This window comes from Ips typographus, linkage group LG2 (genome assembly GCF_016097725.1).
Source record: "Ips typographus isolate SLU linkage group LG2, UJ_Ityp_2.0, whole genome shotgun sequence".
In the NCBI taxonomy this organism is placed as follows: Eukaryota; Metazoa; Arthropoda; class Insecta; order Coleoptera; family Curculionidae; genus Ips; species Ips typographus.
In genome coordinates this window covers 11,096,758-11,115,023 of record NC_138423.1, presented here as the reverse complement: position 1 = coordinate 11,115,023, position 18,266 = coordinate 11,096,758, and the positions used below count along the sequence as shown (strand labels likewise).

At 35.6% G+C, this 18,266-nt stretch overlaps 1 protein-coding gene across 1 annotated transcript in view; it reads right to left on the bottom strand.

Annotated features, from left to right (window-relative positions):
- The window catches only part of LOC145724524 (uncharacterized), a 116,745-nt gene that overhangs the window by 4,684 nt on the left and 93,795 nt on the right, over positions 1–18,266 (bottom strand). Inside the window, exons 5-7 of the mRNA XM_081972867.1 lie at positions 18,085–18,206; positions 10,342–10,508; positions 5,203–5,370 (exon numbers count right to left, since the gene is read on the bottom strand). Coding sequence (XP_081828993.1) covers positions 5,203–5,370; positions 10,342–10,508; positions 18,085–18,206 — 457 coding nt within the window. The remainder of the gene's footprint in view (positions 1–5,202; positions 5,371–10,341; positions 10,509–18,084; positions 18,207–18,266) is intronic.

Here is an 18,266-nt window from a genome sequence, read left to right as displayed (position 1 = left end):
GTTTTTCGGAAAATTGGGCAAACCTCAGAGGCTGCATTTTAAACAATTGCTTACAGCTCTTTAACAAAGCCAAAGAGAGTTTTGAAACTCAGGCATTATTAAGGCACTAAGGCACTTTTTTACGTAGAACACGATGATGTAATTAGAAAAAATCTATCGTCATTGGTTTCCGAGATATGGATGATAAATTTGTAAATTCTTTTAGCCGGCATCTTGAATTTTTGCATTTTTGGAAAGCGCTTTCTAAAAGGCAGAAACAGGTCTTTTAAATTTTTGTTGTAGTTGGCCTTGTAAAATGTCGCCTCCATTATCAAAAACAAAAAATGACAATCAGTGTGCTTTGTGCTACTAATTTTTATACTACTACTGCAAGTGTGTTACAAATTCTTATAATTTACAAAATCGGAAAAAAAATATTCAATTTATTGGCTGACATTATACAAAAAACTGTGCGATTGCGTTTTGCTCAATTTAAAATATCAACTCGAAGGTCATATCCCAATTTTTGGGACACCCTGTATATCAATCGTCCTCAAGCTTGTTGTCCTCGGTCGTAAGAAGGCCTCGGACTCGAAACTTTCTTTCGGGCGAAACACTAGCATTTCACGGAATAGGTGTATAATAGTATATTATGTTATTAGGAGTAGAAAGAGGCGATTATTGTGCTGAGCTCAGAAGATTGTCCACTGACAACTGAGCGAAGCTTTTTCCTAGAGTTTTTTAGTTCAAATTGCAAAATATCGACAGATTCATCAGACAACCACAACCTCATTTCCTTTGCCAAAACGTCAATATGTCAATGTCACGCAAACCCAATCATCATGCGTTAAAAATTACAATATTGACATTATTTATTTACTAGTGCAACAATGAACATTCATTATTGTACTAGTAACATAATGTAGTATTTCTACGCCGGCAGTACACGTCAATAATAAGCATATTTTAGACCGCTTGAAAAAAAAAACTATTGTACGCCAATTATTTTACTTCCGGGAAACGTGACAATCACACCTTTAAGTTCTCGATTAAGGTCAGAACCAAAAAATCGGTATAATTTCGTAGCCGATTTCCGACAGCGGAAACGTAATTGGATTCTAGTTTCCCTCTCATTTGAAACAGCGCATAATTGGAGTTGTTGTCCCTGTTTTGGATTTCGACGAATCGCGTCAATTTGAACAGATACGCGGAATAAATCGGCCGTATAATTTGACGCTTGTCTTCTTTGACGCGTTAAAAGGGAACTCGTTAACGCACCTTTTTTTATATTTTATTGGACGGCAGTGGTAGCTCGTTTACAAACAGACTACAAATATGTGACAGGTTAAGTGACTATTACTGTTATTCCATTTAAAATCAATTGGAAATATGAAAGTGTTGCATGTGAATCAGAACCAAACCATGGCAGGAACGCCATGTTTATTTTTGCATTTTTGGATTCTACGTTGAATTCTAAAGGCATTTCATGTATAATGTCATATAATTATAGAGGGTGGTAAAGAATTAGCTTAAAAGGTTAATTAAAAGTACAAGTAGGACAGAAACTAAAGTTTTTCAAACCTAAACACCACAATTTTTATAATTTTAACGTTTTCTTTGTTCAAAACTAGGGTAAGTTGGTAGCTTACTGATATGAAAAAAGTATACTTTATGAAATAATTAAGAATACATGAATTTATATCCCAAATGCGAATAAATTGTGTGTCTGTTAAATATTTACTTACTTTATTAAATATTTTTTTTTGCCTGTTAACAATAAAAAATGGTTTAAGTCATTTGTTGTATAAATAACTATTAAAACATAGCACGCATCGGATTTATCTTTATTCCAATATTCGAAATTTCTATAAATATTTAATTCTGAACAGACCTAATATTTTTCGATTGTAGCCTAGGTTGGGTCCAAACTCTCTATCTAAAATATTTTGGCCTTTTTTCATTTTCTGTCTCTGTGCTTTTCAACCATGTAGTATTGTCTAACTGAGGACCAAAGCTTACATCAGCAAACCTTTCAGGACTTCAGAATTTAATTAACGTTTAGACTACCGTTTTGCTGACAAATCCACCATTTTATGAAATATCTACGAAACGGTGCAAGATAGGTATAGGCAAGTAATAACATTAATTACCAGCATTCTTCGAAGGAATTCAAAAATAAGATTAGAAACAGGGTGTTCCATTTGAAAAGTTGGTGTTCTTTCCTACTGATCTGGCAACACCTCAAAGACCAAAATATTTTAGAAAGTGAGTTTGGACCTAACCTAGGCTACACTCTAAATTTCAACGAAAAATATTGAGCCGTTCTCTAGATACTTCTAATTTACCATAACCGTGAATCACCCTGTATGGTTGCCTTAAATTACAGTAAAGACAGTGATATTTTTTACTGGGCTGTAAAGCTCACTTTTTGCCAAAATTTCTGAATAAAATTTGGCAATATTGCCTAATCTGTAATTTTTGTCAGGAAATTCAGGAATATTTTACTTAAAAAAAATTAACTAGGTTAGATTGATTACAGTGTAAAGTTTGGCAACAATGCAAAATTGGCGCGCGACTTTATCCCACTGACAACAGTGAGTGCAACGTTGCCAAAATTCCTAATTTTCTTGGTTTTTAGCAGGAACCTGGACCGAAATGAAAAGCGGTTTCTTTTCGGTTTCGGTCCAAAGCAAAATGACAAATTTAGGTTCCGGTATTCACCAACAAATTACATTAAACACAACTTTGGTTAAATACGACCATTTTTTCATAAAAAAACTGTTTTTTTAGTAATTTTTTCCTAAGCTAACGTACGTCTTAAGTTGTTTGTTTGTTTGTACCGGAAAATATCGGTTCCGTTCCGGTACCAGTACTCGACTAAAACCAAAATATGGGTTCCGTTCCAATTTTCGGTCCAGGTCCTTGTTTTTAAGCTGGATTTATAGATCGACACTACTTCAAGTTTTGTGTTGTGTTTATGCTATACATATACTTGTGTCTAACCAATCAAATGAGATATTTGTATGGTAAAGAGAATCCTTTTTTGTCGACTAATTTCAAATGTCATTCAACATAATTTATTGACGATGATAATTTACTTCACAGACCTCAGACCTTTTGTTGACCTGTGATTTTTGATTTGTGAAGGTCTTTTAATTTAATCTTCTTCCACCACCATCCTGGAGGATGCTCCACTCCACTCTTTTCCTTCCTCTATTGCCCTATCCGATTACGGACGTTGGCTATCATCATGGCTATGCGGATCTTATTGGCTGCGCATCAGAACAGTTCAGTAGATGTTGCTCCAAACCATTTTCGCAGGTTAGCCAGCCATGAAATTCTTCTTCTTCCAGGCCCACGTCGGCCATCAACTTTGCCTTGGATTATGTTTTGGAGAATTCTGTATTTGTTATTTCTCATGATATGGCCAAAATACTCTAATTTTCTACGTTTCACAGTAAGCATGATTTCAGGCTCACATTCCATTCTTCGGAGTACTTCTTCGTTTGTAATTCTTTTTATCCAAGAGATTCTAAGAATTCTTTTGAAGATCCACATTTCAAAAGCTTGCAACTTTTTTCCATAGTGTCTGACAGCGTCCAAGCCTCCACGCCGTACAGAAGAGTGGAGTATATATAACACATGACTATTCTCTTCTTTAGAGCCAGATCCAGATCTCGACCTGACAGGAGCGGTCTTATTTGCATAAACGTACTTCTCGCTATTTCAATTCTATGTTTTATCTCCTGTGAGTGATCCCAGTCCTCGTTCAACGTGCAGCCGAGATAAGTAAACTTTGCCTTCCTCTCAACTGGCTTATTGTTTATATACACGCTACCTGGTTGGACTGGATTTTTACTAATCACCATATATTTGGTCTTATCGGCATTTAAGTTCAGCCCGTACTCCTCACTAGTTTGGTTGACCCTGTCTAACAACTCTTGTAGCCCCTCTATACTGTCCGATAACAAGACGGTGTCATCAGCATAGCGGATATTATTGAGGATTTCACCGTTAACTCTGATGCCTCGATTTGAGTTTTTTAGAGACTCCTTGAAAACGCTGTCTGAATAACGATTGAACAGGAGCGGCGACAGTAGGCAACCCTGTCGTACACCTCTTTTGATGGCAATGTATTCTGTCTGCCTATTTTCCATCGAGTCTTTTCCATCGTCCAATATCTGTTAACATCTCTATCATTTTTCCATGCTGGCATGTCAAAAGCCTTGGTATAATCCAAGAAACACATATACCAGGTGTCCAAGAGCACCCTGGACATAGGAGATTAACATGGGAAAACGGTTTTGATTTTTTTGCGCCTGTACGGTTGATTTGATTGAAAAATCGTATTAATGAAAGTTGTAGTACCTATCACGGACTAGTTTTCTGTATTTTTTTCGGATCTCTAACTTGTCCAGGGTGCTCTTGGACACCTGGTATACGTCGCAGTTTACGTCTCTGCACCGCTGAACCAAGACCTGGACTACAAACTACCACTCTAGTTCACTTCAACCACTTAATTTCTGTTATTTTGTTGTTATTGTATTGAGAATAACAAAAAGCCTAACCTCTGTCATTTCTACACAAAAATTTGCTTTATGCCAAAGAAATCTATAAATTAACATTTCAAGAAGCTATGCTATGTTGTGATTATGTTGTGTTGTGTCAATCTATAAATCCAGCTTAAGTCGGATTTTGACAGTTTGCTGGAGAATGACGCGGCAATTTCACCAAAGTCTGGTTTACCTTTTCACTTCATTATCCGATTGATTAAACGGAACAAATTTGCTTGATCTTTAAAAACAGTGACAGAAATGGCACGAGCCGCCAATGTGGTAAAATAAAATCTGACTCTTCTAATTCTCCCCTAAAAAAGCACAGATAAGCTGATTTTGTCATTTCGTTAATGCCGCGACAGGTAATTTGAGAAGTTATTCCCCGGCAATTTAAATAAAAAATAGGATTCCGGACGCCCGAAGGTGGAAAAAAAAACGAAATATCACACGCAACTTTGGACGTTTTGGCCTCCGGGGAAAAACCGCAAACGAGCTAAATAATTTATCTTCTAGCCGAATGAACGGAAACAATGTTCGAACTTTGAACTTTTGTTCTTTGTGAAGTTACCATTCGTTTCGATGTGATTTAAAATTCCCGAAAATGTTTGTCGAGGATTTTATCACGAAAACGTCAGTTTGAAGATAAAAATTAAATAAAAATACTCGCCTGGCAGTTCGAGAAAATTTGAGGTCCTTCTTTGACGGTTGCGGGGGTGCTGAAAATTGAGCGGCCCTAGGCCCTCATTGGACGCATTGCTCAATATGGACGAGATTGATTCTCTCGAACCTCTGGAACTTCTTCTGCTGGCCAAATATGCTAATCCACCTTTAGAACCTAATGACAAAAAAAATAATATCAAAATTACTTTTTTCTACGATTACTATAGAAAATAAAACTTTCCTCGTTCATTTGAGGGATAAAAATGTCACTTTTACTCCTCGAGTGAGAGTAATATTCTTCCCTAGGGAGTAAAAGTGCCACCAGTAAAAGTGAAATCAATGAGATGTTTCTGACACTTTCTTGACAAATTGACAACAATTTTTTTTCATAAAAGGTAGGAGTAGTAAACTGCTTTTTGCATCCTCAAATTTTAAAATCCTCCGGTTTGCGTAGGGCCTCAAATTGTACGCGGGAGCAAAAGGTGCACTTTCCTCCCTTGTTGCGCAAGTAACTATTGGTAGTCCTATATGTATGTACAACAGTTAGTTTAAATTAGCAAATATGCACTTTTTTCCTGAATATAATTTTAAAGTTGACATAAATATGTCAATCACTTGTTCGACTTTTGACAGATGTTTTGATTATTTCATATAAAACACTATGTATTTTATTTGCTCAATCAGCAAATTCCCTTTTTTTGATTTCAAATATATGTAATTTTTTGAGGATATAAGGGTTATTTTTACAAAAATATAGGGTTTTAATTTTTGTATTTCAATTTTTTTTGTCTATATTCCTGACGCCTCAAACACTGAAGGTAATTTATTCTGCTGAAAAAGCTGCTATTATGCTGTTTTGAACTTGTGACCTCCCCTGAACTAGCAACACTGTAAAGAGCAGTTGACATCTGTCAAAAGTAGTCACGTGCCTTTTAAAATCTCGTTTAAACTTTGAAAATGTAGTAAATTAAATTTAGGCAGTTGAAAAAACTGAAATAATGAGACACGTCACGTACCTTTGATAATGCAATTTTGAACTTGCACCATTGTTAAAGCTGGTTGACACCTGTCAAAAACAGTCACGTGACTTTTAAAATGAAGTTTGATAGTTGAAAATTTGGTAAATTAAATTTAGACAGTTGCAAAATTTGAAATCGTAAAAGACACGTCACGTGACTTTTATAATCCAATTTTTAAGCTTGCAACACTGTAAACGCCATAACCCGTCAAAATGGGGCACGGGACTTTTAAAATCCTGTTTAAACGTTGAAAATGTAGTAAATTAAATTTAGACAGTTGCACAAGTTGAAATTGTAAGCGACATGTTACGTGACGTTGATAATGCAATTCTGAGTTTGCAAAACTCTAAAGATCAGTTGAGACCTGTTAAAATTAATCACGTGATTTTTAAAATCTTGTTTAAACGTTGAAAATTTGGTACCTAAAATAAATTTAGACAATTGTATAGAAGCTGAAATTGTAAAATACACATTGCGTGAAGTTGATAATGCAGTTCCGAGCTTGCAACACTGTAAAAGCTAGTTGATACCTGTCAAAATCAGTCACGTGACTTTTAAAATCTAGTTCAAACGTTAAAAATTTAGTAAGTTAAATTTAGACAGTTGTAAAATATCAAATTGTAAAATGCACGTCACGTAACGTTAATAATGCAATTTTTCAACTTCGATTTTAAAATATTGTTTAAAGCTTGAAAATGTAGCAAATTAAATTTGAACAGTTGTTTAAAAGCTAAAAATGTAAAAATGCACGTCACGTGACGTTGATAATGTAATTCTGATCTAGCAACACTGTAACGGCTAGTTGAGACCTGTCAAAATCAGTCACGGGACTTTTAAAATCTAGTCAAACGTTGAAAATTTAGTAAATTAAATTTAGACAGTTGTAAAATATCAAATTGTAAAATGCACGTCACGGGACGTTTTTTTTTTTTTTTTTTTCTTCTGTTTAATGGCGTTACCAACTAGGGTATTTGCCAGCTCGATACGAAAGAGGCTCAGATAGTCGGGTTGGGCCCCTGAGCCCCAAATAGCTACTAAAAGTTCTAAAAAATCGCTTAAAGGCACGATCCGAGCAAGAGATGTAGTCCTTCCTCGTGGAAACTATAACCGTCACTGTCACATCCACGTGGTCTTGACCTAGGTTTTCACCCTTTCCGCCTACTGGAAGTGCACCGCACAAGACAATTCCCCGTAGACTTTTAGGAATCGACGGTTCCACTTAGAGCTCCCACCATCTCCACTCGACCGGCTGCGGAATTCGGTCTTCAACTTCAAATTTCCCTGAACACCGTTTCAAGAAACGTGGTTTCTTAGCGACAAAAAAAGGCGCCCACGAAACAGACGTGCGATACGTTTCAAGTTGAAAATCGAACTGGTCACGTGACGTTAATAATGCAATTTTTCAACTTGCAACACTGTAAAAGCTGAAATTGTTAAGTGCACGTCACGTGAGATTGATAATGCAATTCTGAGCTTACAACACTGTAAAGACCAGTTAACACTTGTCAAAATTAGTCACATGACTTTTAAAACCTTATTAAAACGTCGAAAATTGATTAAAGTAAATGTAGAAAGTTGTAAAAGCTCAAATTGTAAAATAAACATCACGGGACGTTAATAATGAAATTTTCTTTCTTTGATTTTAAGATATTGTTTAAAGCTTGAAAATGTAGCAAATTAAATTTGAACAGTTGTTTAAAAGCTAAAAATGTAAAAATGCACGTCACGTGACGTTGATAATGTAATTCTGATCTAGCAACACTGTAACGGCTAGTTGAGACCTGTCAAAATCAGTCACGGGACTTTTAAAATCTAGTCAAACGTTGAAAATTTAGTAAATTAAATTTAGACAGTTGTAAAATATCAAATTGTAAAATGCACGTCACGTGACGTTAATAATGCAATTTTTCAACTTGCAACACTGTAAAAGCTGAAATTTTTAAGTGCACGTCACGTGAGATTGATAATGCAATTCTGAGCTTACAACACTGTAAAGACCAGTTAACACTTGTCAAAATTAGTCACATGACTTTTAAAACCTTATTAAAACGTCGAAAATTGATTAAAGTAAATGTAGAAAGTTGTAAAAGCTCAAATTGTAAATTACACGTCACGGGACGTTAATAATGAAATTTTCTTTCTTTGATTTTAAGATATTGTTTAAAGCTTGAAAATGTAGCAAATTAAATTTGAACAGTTGTTTAAAAGCTAAAAATGTAAAAATGCACGTCACGTGACGTTGATAATGTAATTCTGATCTAGCAACACTGTAATGGCTAGTTAAGACCTGTCAAAATCAGTCACGGGACTTTTAAAATCTAGTTCAAACGTTGAAAATTTAGTAAATTAAATTTAGACAGTTGAAAAATCTCAAATTATAAAATGCACGTCACGTGACGTTGATAATGCAATTTTTCAACTTGCAACACTGCTAAAGCCAGTTGACACCTGTCAAAATCAATCAGGTGACTTTTAAAATCTAGTTTAAACGTTAAAAGCGTAGTAAATTAAATTTAGACAGTTGTAAAAGTTGAAATTGTTAAATACACGTCACGTGAGGTTGATAATGCAATTCTAAGCTTACATCACTGTAAAGACCAGTTAACACTTGTCAAAATTAGTCACATGACTTTTAAAATATTGTTAAAACGTTAAATAATATAAAAAGTTGTAAAAGCTCATCAAATTGTAAAATACACGTCAAGTGACGTTAATAATGAAATTTTCAACTTGCAACACTGCTGAAGCCAGTTGACCCCTATCAAAAATTGTCACGTGATTTTAAAATATTGTTTAAACCTTGAAAATGTAGTATATTAATTTTGAACAGTTGTTTAAAAGCTAAAAATGTAAAATTGTTGTACGTTGATAATGCAATTCTGATCTACCTACACTCTGAAAGCTAGTTGACACCTTTAAAAATCAGTCACGTCACGTGACTTTTAAAATCTTGTTGAAAGTTGAATAATTAGTAAACTACATTTAGACAGTTGTAAAAGCTGAAATCGTATGAGTCACGTCACGTAACTTTGATAATATCAATTCACAACACTGCTAAAGCCAGTAAACACCTGTCGAAAACAGTCACGTGACATTTAAAATGTAGTTTAAACCTTAAAAAATTTTGAAATAACAATAGATCAAGTTTGAACGGTTGTGAAAGCTGAAATTGTACGCGACACGTCACGTGACTATAAGCAATTTTGTGCTTGCAACACTCTAAATGCCAATTAGCACTAAATGCCAAGATTAGTCAAGTAATAAAATAATTGTAAAACAACATAAAAACAATTATTGTTTTCGTATTCGTGGCAACAATACTGTTACGTTTGACCATTACAATTTATATATTTTTTTTAAAGTAACCAACATAACAATGTATGTAAACAATAACATGTATGTTACTTTCATAATTTAGTAAATGCACTGAAAGGTATACGGGAACAGTTTTTAGGAAAAAATCTTGATTTTTCTTGTAGAAAGATTTCGGATTTATACAAATGTCATAACTATTACATTCTGGCGGTTTAGAAAAAATACTGTAACTTTGCTAATTAACGTTGAATTGGCAAGATGATTGGCAAAGAGGGACAATAAATTGTTACTCTAAATTATTCGCCGGACTTTTCTTTTATTTGTACATAAACTTCCTCAGGGCTGGGGTAGAAAGTTAATGTCAGAAACCAACAATGAATCAACAATAAGAATAACAATAAGAATTACCTCGAATTTTTAACAGTGAAAAACAAATTAACATTGCAGAACAATTCTGTCACGGTACACTTCGTCAAACAGGTACATGCACACGTTGTCAATCAAGACATAATACAAATAAAATCATCCAACAAACAAGTAAAAATAACAACTATGTTGTCAAATCAAAATTAAAGGTAGTTAGCTATTGAGTAAAATATACACAATCACCCTGTGTGTACAATGTCATACTATTATAATGGATTTGTTATAATCACGTGGAAAAAAAATTTACCAAAGGGGGGTTGAATCTGTCTAGGGTTGTTTGAAATTTAACTTTGTTTTTTAATTTAACATTCATTTAAATTTTACAAAAAGGACCAACATAGCAGGACAACAAATTGATTTAATTATTGATTTATTGTTAAACTTACTTTTTCTGGATCCGGACCTGCTTAAAGCTGTGGTGGTCGTATTGTACGTGTCATCGGTCATGTCTGTTAAATCCGAGGTCGATTTTCGGCATCTGTGGATTTTTGGGGCCTCCGTAGGAGTCGAATTGGTCGAATCAATCGGCGAAGGAAGTTGGCGTCTTCGTCCCCTATTTCGTATAGAGAAAATTGGGTAATCACTCATGTATTCTTTACGACACAGACTTTAGCTTCCTATGGTGCTGACAAAATTGGTTTTCTGCCAGTTTGAAACAAAATAGACACAGTGATCAGAAATAATATTGTTTTTAAACGTCATTCTTGAAAAAAATAGTTAAACTTAAGGTAATTCTTGGAATTATACTAACGAATTATATTTAGGACGAGAATTTTATGAAACATGTTTTGTTTAGTGTAACCTACCTTAGTAATGTTACGTTTTTCCCGTGGGTTCACACAAAGTCAATTTAACTCAACAATTAATAACTTTATTTACACTTCAAAGCACTCCGTACAATAATTAACTCAGCTATTAAAAACACTACTACAATTCCACAATTACTCCGCTATTTAAACTTTACCGCGTTCCCAAATTCACTACTACACTCTACTACTGACGCCGACACCGCTTCTTTTATATTCGCAAACCACGTTCTAGAATGACCGCGAAACGCTTCGCGATTTGCTTCGAATCTTCCAGGTGTGGCGCTTCCTAACTGTGGCCTACTTTAATACGCGCCCGGCCAGATATTGCGGCGCATCGGTTTCATCGAGTATCGAGCATAGTAGGCCCACACCGTAACACTGCCCCCCTCTTAAAGCTGATCGTCCCGATCCGCTTCATCTAGTCCCTGGTATTTCTTGAGTCTGTCCAGATGGACAATTTTCATCTTGCCTTTGGGGCTGCGTTGGACTCTGTACGCGACGTCATTTAACCTTTTTACCACATGGTAAGGTCCCTCCCAGTGTCGTTGCCATCTTTGACTTAATCCTTTGCTCCTCCTGGGTTGAAACATCCACACAGCATCACCTTTCTTATAATTGCCACCAGTTGGTCTGTGGTGCAGTGTCATCTTCATACGGTCGTTGTTTGGTTTCATCTTCTCTCTCTCAAGTCACTATCAAAAGCTTGACGATCCTCTACATATCGCGGTAAATGTCCTTCCGGGTTCTTCATTTCCTGCTCCTGGTTACGCCAATTCTGCGGGGTCGGTAAACGAGACTGCTGTCTGCAATTCCATTGGTAATGTCCTTTACGTCCACAAATATAACATGTAATGTTTCTTTTAGCAGAGGAGTTCCGGTGATTTGTTCTGATGTCCTGGTTTCGTCGACACTGTGGGTTTGGAGAACAAGACCGCTGTCTGCAATTCCTTCTATAGTGTCCTTTGCGTCCACATCGATAACATTGCACTCTAGTGATAGGACGTGATCGTTCTAACTGTGTGGACTGGCCATTTGCTGATGCTGCCATTTGTTGCACTAATTGGCCGACCATTGATTCAATTTTATTTATTGATGTAGCAACATGATCGGCTGGCGGTTCTCTTTCCTCTTGAATAGTCTCTGGCTGAAAGTCATTGCACGCAGCTTCAATTTCCAGCGCTCGAACCAGTAATTCGCTGTTGTTGCCCCCTTTGAACATCTTCAGCCATTTCTTTACCTCCGGATCTCGAATCCCATCTACAAAATACTGTGCCACAAGTTCTTCTTGGATTTCATCCGGGACGGCTGGGTAAGCCAGATGCACAAGGCGACGAATTTCGGTTTCAAACTCTTCTAGATTTTCACCAGTTTTCTGCTGTCTTGCCATTAATTGCGTTCGATACAGTCCTTTCTTATGTTGATCCCCATAACGACGTTCTAATGCAGCTACTAATGCTTCATAGTTGCTTCGTTGGGCGATAGGCACCGTCTGTAACAGCTCCAATGCAGGTCCTCGTAATGCCACTACTAGTGCTACAGCCATTTCCTTGTTACTCCATCCATTTGCATTTGCAGCGGCCTCAAATTGGAGTTGGTACATTGCCCATGAAGTTTGACCGTCGTATGTGGGAGGCTTGATCTTGTTGAGCCCGTTTCGGGTGATCACTGTAGAGCTGGCTCCTCTGCTGTCAATTTTCCGCTCTAAGTCGCGTAGCTTTATCTCGACGTCATTCTGAATTTTATTAATGTCCTCCCGAACATCGTTCTGAATTTTATTGAGACTATGGGTTACATACTCTTGGATGTCTGTCTTGGTCCCCGCTAGAACGTTCAATATTTCTACGTTACGCTTTTCTTGCCGCTCTCTATCTTCTTGACGCATTTCTATATCTTGTTGTCTCATTCTTTCTTCTTGTTGTCGAATCCTTTCTTGTTCTTCCTTGTTTTGTTTTCGAATCCTTTCTTGTTCTTCTTTGTCTCGTTGTCGAATCTCTTCTTGTTTTTCAAGCATTGCCATAATAGCTGCAACTTGGGCCTCCATGTTTGCACTTTGACGTGTTGTTATTGGCATAAAATAACTTTAACACACCACTGTTCCAAAAATCTCTAGTCCGGTTCTGAACACAAGTCTTTAACCCGAAGTTTAGTTCCAATTCACGTCGCACTAAAGTCTGATCGCACTTCTGACACCAATTGTTACGATTTTCCCGTGGGTTCACACAAAGTCAATTTAACTCAACAATTAATAACTTTATTTACACTTCAAAGCACTCCGTACAATAATTAACTCAGCTATTAAAAACACTACTACAATTCCACAATTACTCCGCTATTTAAACTTTACCGCGTTCCCAAATTCACTACTACACTCTACTACTGACGTCGACACCGCTTCTTTTATATTCGCAAACCACGTTCTAGAATGACCGCGAAACGCTTCGCGATTTGCTTCGAATCTTCCAGGTGTGGCGCTTCCTAACTGTGGCCTACTTTAATACGCGCCTGGCCAGATATTGCGGCGCATCGGTTTCATCGAGTATCGAGCATAGTAGGCCCACACCGTAACAGTAATAATGTAATAGTTACTACCTAACATACGGTTGAAAAAACGAAGGGATACAAGGGATGTTTTGCGTCGTAAATTGCAGTGATATTAAACAAAGGAAAGTCAGATCTTCAGCTTGGAATGATACAAGTTTACGATCAAAATTCTCCCGATGGGCTTCAGAAGAACTTATTCATCCTGTTTTCATACGAACTGGCATTCCAAGGAGGTGGAGGAGGAGGAGTTCTCGGAGGTGGTCTGACAGAATTCTTTAAAGAATAAATTCGTTACGATCCCTAAGTAATATTATTGAGTATGGATCAATTTTCTCAGAAACTTCAAGCTTGTTGATAGCAAATGGTTAATTAGAAACATTGCAAAATCTCGAAATGTGTACAGTAAGATAGAGATGTTACAATACATTTACATAGGAATGTTACTTACATTTGACTGAAATACTCCAACAGAGTGGAGTGGGGAAACGTAAAGCGGGGAAGATCATTGTGACAGGAATAGCATTGTTGTGGAGAACCAATCGGGCTTTCGTGAGTGTCATTCTTGTGAAACTGTTGTAGTTAATTTATGTGATATTTTTAAAAGAGAGTTGAACGTTGGTAACTTTGTGTTGGCAGTGTTCCTCGATTTTAGGAGAGCCTTCAAGACAGTTGACTGCAAAATTTTAATAAAAAAATTGCATTGTATGGGCTTGAGCGGTACGGTTCTGGGATGGTTCGAGTCTTATTTGTCTAACAGACATCAAAGAGTAAAGTATAAGAATAGCATGTCTGATCCTTTGTGTGTTCAGCATGGAGTACCACAGGGAACTGCCTTGGGGCCATTGCTGTTCTTGCTTTATGTCAATGACATAGTTGGGGCTGTGGATCGGTGTTGCATTGAGCTGTTCGCAGATGATGCAATGATTTATATAACTGGGAGTAACTTGAATCTTATGCAGACGAACGTAAACAACGATTTGGAAAATATATTTAGATGTAAAAATAAGCTTCGTGTCGATCCACTCAAAGTCAAAGTCAAAGTTTTGTCTGTTTCGGAGAAAAAGTAGGTTGGGAAACATCTCCTTGGAGCAGCTCGATGTAATTATGAATGGCACCAGGATTAAGTACGAAAGTCAAATAAAGTATCTGGGAGTAATTTTTGATTCCGAACTGAAGTTTTATGCCCACGCTGATTATATAACTCAAAAATGTTCAAAGAAGGTGGGCTACATTTCGAGAGTAGGAAGACAATTGTCTATGGAGACCAGACTGTTATTGTATAACTGTATTGCGGCCCCTGATCTCAAGTTTTGTTCTGCTCTTTTGTACGGTCTACCTCGTTTTGAGATAGATCAGATCCAGATTGTGCAAAATCGAGCAATGAGGTGCATATTGCGATGCAACAGGTATACTCCCAGCGTAACAATGTCCACGATTTTAAGCATGTTACCTGTCCAGAAAATGATTGTGTTTGCCGTTCACGTGTTTGTGTTTAAATTAAAAAATGGACTGTAACCACCCTATACAGTGTGGAACAGCCAAATGGAATAAATTCGATAACGAATAAATGAGAGCGTGTTGGGAAAAACGCTTGGACACGTCGATTTGTATTTTTAGATGCGCATTTATTAAAAAAAATAAAAATTATATAGGGTGTGTCATGTGACAGTGGCCGATACCAACTTTCTTATTTTAAATACAACCCCCTGTATATTATAATTTTTTTGGATTCTTCAGAAAATTCTAGACATAATTCATGTACAATGTCCCATACCTATGTTCAACTGTTTCGGAAATATTAAGTGTTTTCAGATGTATTACTAAAATTAATATTAAAAAAAGAAAATTATTTTCTTTCACAAATAATGTAAAAAAAAACAAAAAAACATTGAAATTAATGTAAGAGATGTTCAAAATGTTCGTGAAAATAAGTATTGAGTGTAATGTAGGGAATTTGTGAAATAAAATAATTTTTTTTTTTTAATGTTAATTGTTGTAATACATCTGAAAACACTTAATATTTCCGAAACAGTTGAAGATAGGTATGGGACATTGTACATGAATTATGTCTAGAATTTTCTGAAGAATCCAAAAAACTAATAATATACAGGGGGTTGTATTTAAAATAAGAAAGTTGGTATCGGCCAATGTCACATGACACACCCTATAAAATTTTTATTTTTTTTAATAAATGTGCAACTAAAAATACAAATCGACGTGTCCAAGCGTTTTTCCCAACACGCTCTCATTTATTCGTTATCGAATTTATTCCATTTGGCTGTTCCACACTGTATATGCAAGCGGATCAAGTCTTTTAACGAAGTCCACAGTTACAGCACGAGAAACTGTTTTGATTTTGTTTTGAGTGGAAATTGTAGAACAACACATATGTTCTATCCAGTATTGTACAAAGGCCTTCAAGATTTTAATATGTTGCCTAATGTAATAAAAAACTGTGATAATTTGAACAATTTTAAAAGAGCCCTAAGACAACATGTTGTAATTTAAGTGCTTTAGCTTGTTCTTGTTTAATGTTTTTACTTTTTAATTCGTTACTTGTTTTTAAACAGGTCCATATTTGTCCATTTTAATTATTTTATTATTACATTAATTTTAATATTTTTATATTTGCATGATTTGTCATTGTGTTTATTTTTATAGCTACATGCTAAATAAATATCATTATTATTATTATTATTAAGAATAAATACGTTACGGTCCCCCCTTTTCTCAGAAACTTCAAGCTTGTTGATAGCAAATGGTTAATTAGAAACATTGCAAAATCTCGAAATGTGTACAGTAAGGTAGAGATGTTACAATACATTTACATAGGAATGTTATTTACATTTGACTGAAATGCTCCAACAGAGTGGAGTGGGGAAACGTGAAGCGGAATTGTCGAGTTGGTTACAATAATATCTGAGGAATTGTGGAATATTGCATATTTCGATCTAATCAAAAGTTTTATTTTTGATGCAATTATTCGGAAAGATGACTTCAAATGTAACTAATAATTGCCTTTTCGTGATGCCAAATCCTAACTGGTTTACTAGAGATGTATCATATAAACATACTCCATTGGGACGCAAAGAGATATCAAAGTAGACAAGATATATTCAGCAGAAAACACAAGCCTTGATGTGTTGAATTTTAAATTTACAAATCATTCCAGAGTGACTAGCTTGGCTAAAGCTGGAGCAACTGAAAATACGTTGATGAAAATGACAGACAACATGTTTCATTCCAGTAATTTCAATTACGTTGAAGAAACGTTGTAATAAGACGCAACCAAACGTTGATTTTGGAAATGTAATTTAACGTTTGCGAGAAATCTCGATTCTCGAAATCTATTTAACGTTATTTTCGAATAAGCACAACTACGTCGAAGAAACTTTGTAGTGAAACGTAACTGAACGTTGATTTTGGTAGATTGGAAAACGTTAAAAGTATAAATGCCGCTTAAATCAATTTGCAACCGCTACGTTGATATGCAAAAAATGTAGTCTAACCTTTACAAGAAATGTTTTTCAACGTTTGTTTCACGTCACTTTGCAGATATTATAAAACGTTTGTAAAAGATGATTAGCAACGCTGTTGTGCAAATGTACTAAAATGTTTTATTATTACATTTCCTTTTGAAAGTAACATACAAATCAATTTTAGTTTAATATAAATGTGTTATAAAAACGGTAAATGTGTAACGTTTTCTATTCGAAAAACGTTAAAATATCGGTGAGAACGTTGTTTCAACGTAGAATAAACGTGTGTGTGTTTATTGGGATAAATCGTACCTTTAAATGTATCAAGAATATCATCAAACTCTAGTTAGTAAGTTGAGAGGTAACAATAAAAAAAACATTTTTACCGGTGAAATAATTATCAACCAGCAGCCAGAAATTCTTAGTGTAACAATGTATTAAAAAGTTTATCAGTAAAAAATATTAGTTAATAAATATTATATAGGTATAAAATTAAATAAAATTCAAAAAACGCAACGCGGTATGAGCTTAAATTATAAGAATGAAGCTAACGCTGAGATAATAATCAGCGTTTAAGTTATCCTGCTTAACAAATCCTCAATTCGCTAACAGCAAGAAGGTCAGCAGCATTTAGGCTAGATATAACGGTTAACAGTACTAAGTTAACTAAGTGGTCATGTGAACTGTAAAATAACGTCATATTTCAACAAAAACTGAACACCCTGATTATTTTCGGCTTTTCATTTTTTTTTGGGCTTGTAAGTGGACAACGCTAAACGCGATCACTCTTACATATCTTTCATTAAATTGTACACCCTTAAATATCCCCATTATACTTTATGAAATCAACAAAGAAATTTGAGCAAAACGTGATTACAGAACACGCTAAGTATCGTCTAACCTATCATCAAGTATAATTAACCGCTTCATTTTGTCAAAGACCGAGACCTGGGTGATTTAAGTTTCAAATCCTCCGATGACGGACAAAACCACGAATCGCAGTACCAAATGAAATTTAATTCTCATTTAAACCCGTTTGACGTTAAGCCGAAGGGCGGAAAAGGCAAAGACGAACGGTTCCAAAGGTTATTGAATAGCATTGCTTTTGATCACTCGACAAACCCCAATTACTACGTAATTTCTATTTAAATTTTTAAACGGTTCGAAAACCTTACGTTTCTCTCACAAAAAAAGCAATTTCATTTTATGGAAAGTAAACTGACCGTTGCAAAAGGAGAAAATTGTGTCTTACTGAACAAATTCTTGTTAAAATAGTATAGTTGACCGTAATTTCACTTACCGTTTCTCTTTAAGTGAAGAATGTCTGGAACTCAAATTGGTGGTCATGGTGGAACCCACTGAAGGAGTTTGGGAGTCAGAGTCCAGGGAATGATATGGCTGGTTCTCATTGGTTGAACGTACCTAATTTGCAACAACGTTATGTTAAGGTTTTGCATCTTATCTGTCACATTCAAACTTCAA